The sequence below is a fragment of the Alosa alosa genome, chromosome 21, assembly GCF_017589495.1.
Source record: "Alosa alosa isolate M-15738 ecotype Scorff River chromosome 21, AALO_Geno_1.1, whole genome shotgun sequence".
Classification (NCBI taxonomy): domain Eukaryota; kingdom Metazoa; phylum Chordata; class Actinopteri; order Clupeiformes; family Clupeidae; genus Alosa; species Alosa alosa.
The window spans coordinates 20,603,651-20,615,844 of record NC_063209.1 but is presented as its reverse complement, the minus strand read 5'-3'; the positions used below and the strand labels follow the sequence as shown (position 1 = coordinate 20,615,844).

At 39.7% G+C, this 12,194-nt stretch overlaps 2 protein-coding genes across 2 annotated transcripts; one reads left to right on the top strand and one right to left on the bottom strand.

The window, feature by feature from the left end:
* The first annotated feature begins 2,855 nt into the window (after positions 1-2,855).
* On the top strand, positions 2,856-4,641 carry nudcd2 (NudC domain containing 2). The gene is made up of 4 exons (XM_048231751.1): positions 2,856-3,262; positions 3,447-3,495; positions 3,669-3,820; positions 4,254-4,641. The coding sequence occupies exons 1-4, from the start codon at positions 3,074-3,076 to the stop codon at positions 4,335-4,337; spliced, it is 474 nt and encodes a 157-aa protein (XP_048087708.1). The 5' UTR covers positions 2,856-3,073; the 3' UTR covers positions 4,338-4,641.
* Positions 4,642-6,369: 1,728 nt separating this feature from the next.
* ccng1 (cyclin G1) lies at positions 6,370-10,816 on the bottom strand. The gene is made up of 6 exons (XM_048232030.1): positions 10,619-10,816; positions 8,297-8,560; positions 7,879-8,132; positions 7,232-7,310; positions 6,981-7,091; positions 6,370-6,665 (listed from the first exon to the last, which is right to left on the bottom strand). The coding sequence occupies exons 2-6, from the start codon at positions 8,558-8,560 to the stop codon at positions 6,474-6,476; spliced, it is 900 nt and encodes a 299-aa protein (XP_048087987.1). The 5' UTR covers positions 10,619-10,816; the 3' UTR covers positions 6,370-6,473.
* Positions 10,817-12,194: the final 1,378 nt, after the last annotated feature.

Below are 12,194 nucleotides of genomic sequence, written 5' to 3'. Positions count from 1 at the left end.
ACAGATCTTCACACTTTGAGAGGGTGTTCAGCAACAGGCACACAGCCCATAGTCCTGCAGCCATGGGGTCAGACCTGGTTTTGTCAGTTTGAGGTGGGGTTTTATTTTTGTATTATTTTTTTTTGCTGAATCTTGTAGACTAGCCGGTTATATGAGCAATTTCATATATTAACCCTTAAAACCCTATGTGCCAAAATCATGAAAAAAAATAAGAAATACCTCTAATTTCAAGGTGAGTACTCATATGAAATGCAAATCAACTCAAATAAAATGTACTAACATACAGTTTGTTGTGTGATATTCATTTTATGCATTCAAATTTGGAAGCCATGGGGTCAAATCTGGTTTTGTCGGTTAAATATATATGTGTGTGTGTGTGTGTGTGTGTGTGTGTGTGTGTATGTGTTTTATGATTAACTCTCAGCCTGACATCTTATTTTGTTGCTTGCTTTTTAAACTATGGATTGACATGGCATAGAAAACTGCAGCAAACGCCAGTATTTTATGTGTAGCACTTTTTTAAATATTCCACTCAACAAAACCATATTTTTTGCCAAAACATTACACTCTAAAGTAGTAACTTGTAGATTTCTAATCTAACACTGGAATTAGTATGTCCTACCCACCAGTGATGTCCTACTAATTAAAACAAACCCAGATACATTTTTACAATCTCAAAACCTGGCTCTTGGCTACAGAAGTAGAGTCTATGAAGCAAGGTACTGAAGATGTATACTGAACCTGAGTAGTGATTTTTATGTAAAAACACCAAACAAAAATTGTATTGCTGTCTTGGAAGTATAAAATGCAAACCCATTTTTACTTTTTGTGTGCTACATTGTAGGTAGCCAATTTAAAAGTATCAGATCCAACTTTTCTCTTTTTCCTCAGGACATATCCGAAAGCTCAAAAAAAGTAACTAATGCAGGATCTTAAATGGTCAAGTCAGGTGCTACAGGACTGAAAATGTCATATGTTATAGATAAAATATAAATATGATATATGAACCCATGACCTTGAGTACCTGATAGCTGATGTTCTTTCTAAATCCAGCATATTCCTTAAAGTAACACAATTAGGAACAGGAATCAATTTTCAGCATTCAGGGTAACATTTAGCGCTAAGAGGGTACCCAATTTGTCTAAAACCAACAAAAATTCTCCTCACTGTAACTCAGAATGGCAAAATGAGTTTGTTATTTCCAAATAAAATAATTACATCCTGTTGCATTAAGACCAGAGCCGGACAGTAATGGAGTACATTTACTTGAGTACAGTACTTGAGTACAATTTTCAGGGATCTGTACTTTACTCGAGTATCATTTTTGGGGAGTACTCATGACTTTACTCAAGTACATTTGAGAGGCAAATATTGTACTCTTTACTCCACTACATTTCTATCCATAACCGTGAGCACCCGTTACTTCTTCTAAAAAAAAAAGAAAAATTTAGGAAACCCTTAATTTGTTGTTTCCCTCTCAAACGTGATTGGATTGTGCAGGCGCCACTGATTGGGACAGCCTATCAGTAATCACCTTCAGCTTTCCGCCAAAGTCAACTCCATGGTCAGATTTAGATAAGAGACGAAACCATGGACGAAACAATAGAAGAAAGACGCAGCAGGTCCATCCTGGGAATGTGCCAAGCTGTGGCCCCACCTCGCCAGACTATTTCAATTTTCTGAACAAGTTAGTGATAGTTTTCGCTTCAAGTGTTTCAATTACAAAATAGTATTTTGTGTTTGAAATACATATTTTATATACATGTATTAGAAATACTGCCCATTCCTGGCGACATGGTTAAAAGATGAAAATGACTTGATTTTACTTTAAATTCCTTTTACATTCTTCAAGGTATTAACATTTTTCATAACTCCATGTAGGACGTTTCTGTACATAAATGTAAGTACTGTGGCAGTAGTAATGCAATATTTAGAAAATGTAGGCTACTCTTGTACTCTTGATACTCAAGTACTTTTAAAAACAAGTACTTTTACTTAAGTAGACATCTGACTGTTGTACTTTTACTTGTACTTGAGTAAAATTTAGCAAAGGGTATCTGTACTTTTACTCAAGTAATAAAGCTGTGTACTCTGTCCGCCTCTGATTAAGACTGATAATGTATTATTCTTTATCCAAGTTTGGACATATTCTAAGGGGGTGATAAAGTAGAAAAGTTAGATAAATCACTTTTAAGCTATACCTGAGTGAGTGTTTTTTTTAGACAAAATTACATCACATTAAACCTTGCATCCAGCTACACAAAACAAGATAGTCAGTTGAAGGATTATTATATGTGCTTTATATAATAATGTGTATGGTATGGTATACCAACTTTTAAAACATGGTATACCAACTTTTAAAAGTAACTATTACATATTATTAAAAAATGTATCCCCAAGAGAGAAGAAATACTAATTTCTGATGGCTGGCAGGGAGCTATTAATTCTGTACACTGGGGCTTCTATGAAGTAGACCATCCATATCAATGTAAACAACAATTGCACGAGCAACAACCTGGCTTTGCAACAGTGGAATCAACTGTAACAAAGCAAAAGTGGTTTTAATACTGCCCTATAGTGAGAATGAACATCAGCTATAGGTACTCAAGGTAATGGGGTCAAAGGTCATGTTCATATGGGGTTAACTTTAGAGCTGAATATAGGAAATTACTCAAGGGATATCACCGGGCACCTTCCTTATTGAGTAGCGTAGCCTAACTCTAGGCAACAAGAAACGGCAAAGAAAAAAACTTTAACCGACAAAACGAGGTTCACTTATAGACTGGTGGGTTCACCATTCTGGCCTTTGGCTGCCGGACTATCAAGAGGACCTGAAGTAATGGCCTGCACTCGCCTGAACAGTAGGGGGCAGTGTGTGTGAGGTTATGGCTCACCAGGGCATACATGTGAGAATCACGAAGAAATTGTTTAGCACAGTGGTGTGGGTTTGTTCTCAAAAAAGAATTGAAATTGAGTAAAAATCTCTGACAGTAGATACAGCTTACTTGCGCAGCATTGTTCAGGTTCAAGTGTATTGGGTGGACAAATCTTACAGGATCGGTTTGAGATCGATATGTCAGTTAACTTTGAGGAGAAGAGTGGTGCTATTCCTTGCAAAACACCATGGGGATCATGGTACCAAACGATGGAAGAGGTTTTTGTCGAAGTGAATGTCCCTAATGGAACGACAGCAAAAGAAGTTAAATGTTCCCTCGGAAGTAGGCAGGTAGAACTCCTGGTCAAAGGCCAGGAAGTCTTTAAGGTAGGACAACGTTCAAAACCAACTGGTTAAGTTCACCGGGTAGCTAACAGCAGTAGCTAGCAAGTTGGTTAATATCATTGCATTCTGATCTATCGTTATAATAGCAAACTTAATTTATTAGATGTGGTATTGACTGCATTGTCCATATTACCAATAGCCTGTATTATTTGTCCTCTCTATATAGGGAAAATTATTTGCTACAACAGTTGCAGATGAAGCAACGTGGACTTTGGGTATGTTTACCATTTTGATGACCCACCATCCCAGAAATAAACTGTTCAGCTATTCCGAAAGTAAAGAGAATGACATGTTGAAACATTCACGTGATTGATTGCTAATGCACCAGTTGTATACTGCTCATTTGAGTACAGTACCTGTGTAAGCATTATAATCTCATTCATTACAGAGGACAGGTGCTTGATTCGAATCGTGCTGATGAAGACTAATCGGGAGGCTGGAAATTGCTGGACTTCGCTTCTAGAGGGGCAGTACTGCGCGGATCCATGGGTACAGGATCAGATGCAGAGAAAGCTCACGCTGGAGCGGTTCCAGAGAGAGGTCAGAAATTCATCTTAAAATTATTAATTGGACATGATACCTGAAATGCTCTTTATGAACTTCAGGCTAGGCTCACACCAAGCTCAATTCCGATTTGTTGTTGTAGTTGCTCTTCATTGTTTTTATTAAATGTGGATAATATTAGACTTCTACCAGTGTGGACTGGTGACACACACCTGTATCTGATTTAGGACCTCATGGAAGTAAGTGGGCCAAATTAGAATCTATAAAGTCCGATTTTATGTGATTGTTCACACTTTTAACATGTCACATCAAGTGAAAAAGTGGATTTGGCCTGGTAATGTGACACTAGCCTTATAGTACCTTCAAATTACCACTGCTTGAGGTAGCTGTGTGACTGACTGCTGATGCACTTTGGATGTGGAAATGTTTGTTGTAGCTGCTGACTGATGCCAGTATTGTTGATCAACAGAACCCTGGATTTGACTTCAGTGGCGCAGAAATCTCTGGAAATTTTGCAGGCGGAGGACCAGATTTCTCTGACCTTCAAAAGTGAAAACACTGCGTTTAGAAAGAGACTTTTGTTGCCTTTGGAATTATTTTACATGTACAAGACAAAGGGAACCTTTAAAGCCTTTGAGGATTCTTTTCTGCCAGGCTGGCATCTTTGTCATAGTCTGAGGTCAGATCACAAAAATGATCCGTCAACTATGGGTTTGACCATGTCAAGCACTTTGTTGATTGAGATGACTATGTATGCATGCAGTTTTATACAGATTTGTAATAAAACTAGAAAATGTAATTTTGAGGAAATTACCAGTGCATGAAAATATAAACACTGTATATGTATATCAACAAAATGCCAAACAAACTTTTATTTGGAAACAGTTGGCAGGAGTCATAGTTGATAACTGTTCAGCCATTTCAACTGGCAGTTGTTAACTAGTTGAGTAGTTTAAATAGTTAAATTATTTAATAGTGAATTATTGTAGTGAGGATATTTATTTTGAAACAGTTGTGGGCAGAGGAAATAGTCTTAAGAGAGCCAGATTGTATGCTTAAAGCCTGAGAGAGTATATAGTTTAAAAGTTGAATGTAGATAATGGTGTGTAATGGATGTTGGATAGTTTAATGGGTGGATAGAAAGTTGGATGGAATGTGCCTTATATCCTTGTAGAATGGAGAGAGAGTTGGCCTAGTTAAGCAGAAAGCAGTTGATACAGGTGCAATCAGTTTAACTGGCCCTTTGATGAGTCCTAGTTGAGCAGCTGGAAGTTGATACAGGTGCAAATCAAGTTAATTAGTCCATTGGGATGTCAGTGCTAATGCAAAGTCTATGGGGAAAAATAAGCTTGTTTTTTGTTAATCTCAAAAAGTATAGTTTACAAAAGTGAAAAATACATTCCTCAAGTGTCTTTTTCAAGACCTACGTTACAAAGTTTGAACGAAGTTCCTACGTTAAACTGTTGAAGCTGAATTAGACGCAGAAATTTGGTGGGAGGAAGAAGACTTCGGATCACAGAACAGTGCATTTTCATGCACTGTAATAAGTTTGACAAGGACACCATGCTGCTCCATTTCAATAACACTTTATTGAAAGGTCCACTTTAAGTTCCTTTAGATGGTAACGAATGTTTGAGGCCAAATTTCCTCACTAATGGAAGATTCACATGGGTCAAGGAGGTATTTTTCCTGACATAAGTGATCTCTGGGGGAAACTCCATTAAAATGCTTTTAATTCACTCAATCTAGTTAATCTTCCTTCATTCAAACATGTTATTACTTGTAAATCCAGAAACACCTGATAATACCAATCATACTCTGAATTCCAAAACCTTGGTTAGTACCTGCAACTAACTAAAGTACGTGATCCATCAAAGTAAAAAAAAAAAAAGAAAACCCACACACGACATACAAAAACACATACGTTATAGTCAACTTCACTCAGTGGGCAAAGCCAAAAAAAAAACACTTTCACATAAAGAATAAGTTTCTTTCCATTTTTTTAAATCACCTTGGGTAGGAGTGTGCATTAAGACAGTTCAGCAACCTAGGGTGGAAGTTAAGGGTTTTGGGCCTGATTTCTTGGTTCCGTGGTCTTACGAATTTTCACAAAACCCTTCTCCCTCCTCTTCCACATAGTGGACTGAGGACCTAGGCGGTTCGATACTTCAGTGCTTTAAACAATAACCGGTGCCACTTCAGGCACTGATTCAGGCGAGAGAACATACTGTACATTAGGCGCAGGCAGCCTGGCAGGAGGGGAGCTACCCTCTGCTCCTGCCCGGTGCCCTCAAACCCACCCATAACTAGATCAGCTCCAGTCAGCGTAGATAAATCGGTAAGTAAAACAAGATGAAATAAACAAAAACAAAAACAAATAGAGGGGGAGGATAAACAAAAAAGCCAATAACTTCCTGCAAGATACCATCTCAGTAAGTCAAATCTCAACAGCTGTCTCTGGGACAGACCCAGCTGCAACCAGTCATGTTTGTGACCAATCAGAGCTGGCACAGTTCCATCAGCAGCTATGGGAGAAGCACTTAGTGAGAGGGAGGGCAGGTGCTGGGCAACTAAAGGACAAAACTGAAGTAGTTAGATAACACGTTATATAATTCCTTCCAAAAGAAAAGCCTGCTCAATTGCCTACTTCAGTTTTGCATGTATTTGCCCACACCATGTCCACTGCACGTCAACAGGCAGACTCGGGGATTGTTGGCAAGTGGGCAATCTTGTAGTAGCTGTGCTTCAGTTGTCTGGCAGTTCTGCCCGAAATAATCCATCGAAGTCTCTGGACGTTTGGTCTTTGGCACTTTGTGGAAGAATACTCAACAAGGCACTTTCCCACAAGCTCCCTCACGCACACCAAGTCACCATTTTTGATCTGAAATAAATATAAAGAAGTCAGAACAATAGAAGAAACTTGACGTAAATGGACCTCAGAATCTTAACAATCCCCAGTGTTTGGGCACTTATAAAAGCAGTATTGAACAGCTGAACGGTATTGCGTCAGTGTTTCATTACTGATTAACCAACACATTTTCCACCAGCCCATCAACGTGAAAAAGGAACATGGTTGCACAATGACCTAGTGCTCCCAGCCTACAGTACAGTCACTGAGGGAGCATAAACAGGTCTCTCTGAGCCCCAGGATCCAGTTACTGTGGAAAGGCACGTAGGGTAATGCCTCAGTACTTACACCAAGATGCTGCTGGATCCCCTGCAGGGCCTCCAGAAGGCCTTCAGCGTCACCATACTCGTGCTGTTCCTGGATCTCAAGAGCCAGTATGGCCATGGCCAGCAGAGATGGCTAGTCATAAAACACACAGAAAAGAGAAAGTGAGGCAATGTTGTGACAATGTCGAGAATTAAGAAATGTTTCCTCTGAATGTTGTTGTTCTGAGATGTTAACAGGCTATTAGCATAAGTGAATAAACGCAGGCGCCTTACCTTAACTTTGGAGAAGGCAAAACAGCAGTGACATGCTTTCAACTGGGCTTCAAGCACCTCAATGTCAAGGACCTTTTTACTTCATACAAAAAGAAGAAACCTTTCATTTACTTTTAGAACATTCTTCCAGGGAAACACTTACATGTGGATTTTTTATTTTTTTTAATCAGAAGGGCTTAAATAAAACAAATGGGATGGAAACTGGTTATATTTAATCATGTGCTCAAAGGTACTGCAAAGAGTAGGATATCCTGCCAAATAATTTAAGAACCATAAGTGGGAAGGTTCATCTCTAAGATTTCTCTACTTAGTTAATGTTGACATGTCAAACATAATGCAGTCAGGCCAAGTTGTAATTATTGTGTTATTCTTGAAGTTGTTGTAAGGGGTTGGTAATATTAAAGGAGAATTCCGGTGTGATATTGACCTAAAGTGTGTTGAAACATGACACCGAGTGTGAACTCGTGAAACTGTTGGTAGCATCGGCTAACTAGCGCCAGATTTCTGAGTGCAGGGGACAAGCAGAGATGAGCTATTAGACATACGTTCACACTCGGCATCATGTTTCAACACACTTTAGGTCAATATCACACCGGAATTCTCCTTTAATAACTGGTGCTGGTCATCGGTTTGAATTGGTCACTCACCTGTCTCCTTCCACTTGCTGCTGGATGCGAGAGTAGAAGAGCCTCAGGAAGTGAAGGGCGGTAGGTCCCTTCACTTTCCAGTGCAGCTTCTCCAGGACGATCTTCTCCATGCGCATCATGTCGGACACGGTGAAGCGGTTCTGGCTGATGCGGATCAGGTCGTTGGCCAGAGGGACGTTCTTCTCCTCCTCTGCGGACTTAACAGCGATGTAGAAACAGCACAGCCCCACACAGGCCAGGTGTTTGGGTTGAATCTGAGACCAAAAAAAAAAAAAAAAAAAAAGTAGTACGTTAGGAGGACAAACAGATATACACCTTTAGACCCAACTGTGCAAAGGTGGAAAAAGGTTCAGGTTTGGGCATTACATTCATTAAAAACTCTTAATATCATGCAAATCTGACTTGATACTTATCGTACCTTCATCACTGCAAGGAATCTATCCAGGATACTGATGGCAAGAGAGAATGTTTCTGCACTGAATCCAAAGAAACGGGTCAGAGAGAGAAGATCCCGCACTTCAAACTCCCTCAGCTTGGCGGTCATTCGGAGTCCATTGTCCTGGGCCGTCTCAATGATTCTCAGGCCACATAGTTTGGGCTGGAATCGTCCCTCCTGGTCCAAAAGGGCCTTGAGCTGTACAGCAAAAGGTAGGGCATCTGGTCCTGACAATGTGTCGATCATCTAAGATTAGGAAAAAGATGGAGGCTGAATGAAGAGCAAGGAGTGACCAAACCAGTTCCAAATAAAAAATAAAAATCTGTTCCCTGTTAAATTTTTAAATATTATGTTTTTGTATTTGTGTGTCGCTTTGGACAAATGCATCTGCAAAATCCCATAACCATAAATAACTTAACACTACAGGAGTTAGCAACACAGCAATGGGATTCAGATTTCATGTGGGTTCATTTTTTTGCTCTAGACAAATTATATGAATACAATCTCGATAAAGTCCTAATCTATAACTTTCCATTCCTACAAGCATTACTGTAGTAGTCTAGCTCACAACATCAACACCTTTCCCTTCAACTCTGGGATAATCTCCCTATAGAAATTAAGTCCTGTCCCACCATCAGTAGCTTTAAATCAAATATAAAGACCTATCCATTTTCTTGGGCCTTTAATGTCCATTAATTCTCCCCTTGTTTGTTTATTCATCATATTTCTTTTCAGCATTATATTAACTGTCATTTTTAACTTTACTGTACATTTTGCTCTAGGCCTATAGTAGTAGTTGATCTACAATCATAATCAGTTTATCATTACTATTATTTTTTGTAATTTTATGTCATTTATATTTTTGGTTTATCACTATTTATTTTATTTATGTAAGCACCTTGGGTTGTGTGCTATTTAAGAAATGTGACCTGACTTGAGTATGGGATCATTAGGCTAAAGTTTCTATCTATTTATCTATCTGAGCGTCTTTTGAAATATGCTGAGTGGGCTTAACACAGCGCATGACCTCAACCGTGTCAAATAGACAGAGAAAACAGACAAGGGGTTAAAGTTATTGTATGGCCATCTAGGATTAGCTAAGTAAATTCATATCAACGCGAGTTTAGATGGACGTATTCACGGAGGCCCAAGGCCGAGACGATCCCCGAGCTGAATAAACATGTCTAGACATGTTCACACAGAACATAAGCTTGGTGAAGTAGCCTATCGTAACTCCCCCTATTTCCACCGGTCCCGTATTTCCACCGTCTTGCGTGTCACTTAATATCCATTTCTATACAAACCAAGACAGCGGACTCCTATAGAAACGCAACCACCCACAACATAGGTGTATCTAAATTAGCTATGTACCAAAAATGACATTTTACCGTGACTCGAGGAGCTGTAAACAGTGTTGTAAGGCTGCGTGTACACAACCGCTTGGAGCTCCAGTGTAATTTTAATTTCACGACGAGAATTCTCGGTCTAACCGTCCATGTGCCATTGAAACGGTGTAAATAGGCGACCCATCAGGCCAGCACTATAACTCCGAGCGTGGTAAACAAAATCGGATATTTCAGGCAGTAAATGCTCCCGTTAAGAACCAAACCAGATTCTGTTCAAATCTACACAACTATGGCTACTGAAGAATGTAAGGTTCATTTAGTAAATGTTATTTTGAAGTGTTAAAAAACATCGTTGTTTTAGAATTTCTGAACAAAAGTGGTGATAATTGGGGGTGTTACGATACATGTGCACTGAGCCATCGCATAGCCTATACACCTACATGTATGCCACACAATGTTTCAGTTATTAGTTAATCTTTTGAAAAAAAATAACCACATTCCCAAACTCGCTTCAAAGTAGCGGGCGGCAGTAGGCTGAGGCAAAGTTTGCCTGTCTCGTGTAGTAGGCTGGGTCATGCCTGGGCATGTCCCTCAACTCGTTTTTAACTAGGCTAGCTAGACGAGAGCAGACTTTAGGCTTGATTATTAATATATAGGTCGATTCCAAGACAATTGTACACCAATGACTCTTTATCCGCCAAAGACAATTTAAGAATCGGGCATAAGTAATTTAGGTTCCACAAGTTTCAAACAGGTTAACTTTGCTTTAAATATTAGCATACACCGCGGCCTAGCTAAAAAGTTGAAAACGGAGCGTAAAATAAGTAGGCCACGCTTAGGACATGGCTCCCTTTAAATCGCCGATACAATACAATACAAAGCCTAAAAAATACGGATATTAAATAAATCAGTAGGCTAGGCTACGAGTTAGAAAAGTAATTAATGACACGCAACTCACCTTCTTGTCGTTCTGTTTGAACAGCAGAGAACACCTTAAAGTGTTATAGGCTTACACAATGTTATATTTTAAAAATAAAGATTGAAGAAATTGAAAGTACAATCAAAGTATACACAATATGTACTCAAGTTTAAAGCAAGCGTAATGATCTGTCCTTGCACACCCCAACCCTTGGCGTCAGGCACCGATTTTGTTTGCCTGCACTGGTTATATACTTGCATGAAACCATGCCCAAACATAGAAAAGATTCATTGGCCAGTGGTAAGCCGAGGCCCCATTTCCCGTCGCGTTTGTTGGTTGAAGAGCTGTCAATCATACCCTGAGGCCAGCCTTCTTTCAGTGGAAAGACGTCGGGGAGGAGCTTAACGCAATCCCCAAATGATTCTTCACCTCAAATTGTGTGAAGCTGCCTAAGGTTTCAATGTGTTCAGTACACAGCTGTAGTCCCAACATACTACAGATAGCAACACATTCCATTAGGCCTAACTATTTTAAACATTCATTCAGTGAAGCAGATCATGTTTTCTGGCAGCCTTCAATTGTTGAATGCTTTGAGATGGGTAGGCCTACAGTAGTCAGAGTTTGCATAGTAGCCTAATATTGTGTTCATGAAAAAGTTTTATATAGAACAATTAATAATTGTCCCATGAAACAAATGTATTTTAAACAAGCCCACGTATATTTTTTGAAGAAACAAACAAATGGCATGCAAAGATTGACCTAATTTTACACTATCAGAGTTCACAGTTCACAGACTTTAGGCTACATGGCAGATTAACCCTTCAGCAGGGGAGTTTTGAACATTCAACTGAAGATTCTGTTCCGCAACAATGTGGAATTCAATGAACCCAGATATTATTTAGAACGTTCAATAGCATACCTTCTTAAGGGGCCAGGTTCCCCCAGTAAACAACAGAAAGACAAGCAGGCTGGTGCAGGGTAACCTGACTCTCGCCAGAGGAATTTCGTTCCGGCTAGCTCCACTCACATCCATCTGGGATCGCTTCCGTGATTTCGGCACCAGATTTTATGGTAGAGCCAATCAGGACGCAGGGCGGGAGTTTCATAGATGTGACGTAGCGGAGAAGCGACTGTGAGACTGTTTTGATTCAGACAACAATGGCGGCTCGCATCGAGGAAGCAAGTGTCAACATTGATGCTGCTATTTCATCCGTGTTGTCCAATCTACCCAATATGTTTTTGTTAAAAGAACATCAGAGAACGGCTCTGAAGGCTTTTGTTGGTGGAAACGATAAAGATGACGGACAAGTGGCTTATCCAATCATATGCAAGGATTTTTCATAAGGCCCAGCCTTCTGAATCACCTCTCCAATGGAGCGATCCCAGATGGATGAGTTGAGCTAGGCGGAACGAAATTCATCTGGCGCGTCAGGTTAGGTGCAGGGTTAATGACAGAGGAAACCCCACATGACTTCTGTCTCTGGAGCAGACAGGCTTTTTCCTGGAAAGGTGAGGCAGAGGAGGAGTTTAGTGACAGTAACACTCCAGGATGAATGGCCTTCCGTTTTTTCAGAATGAGTTTTGAATCATAAAGCATGATTTGTTATACCAAACC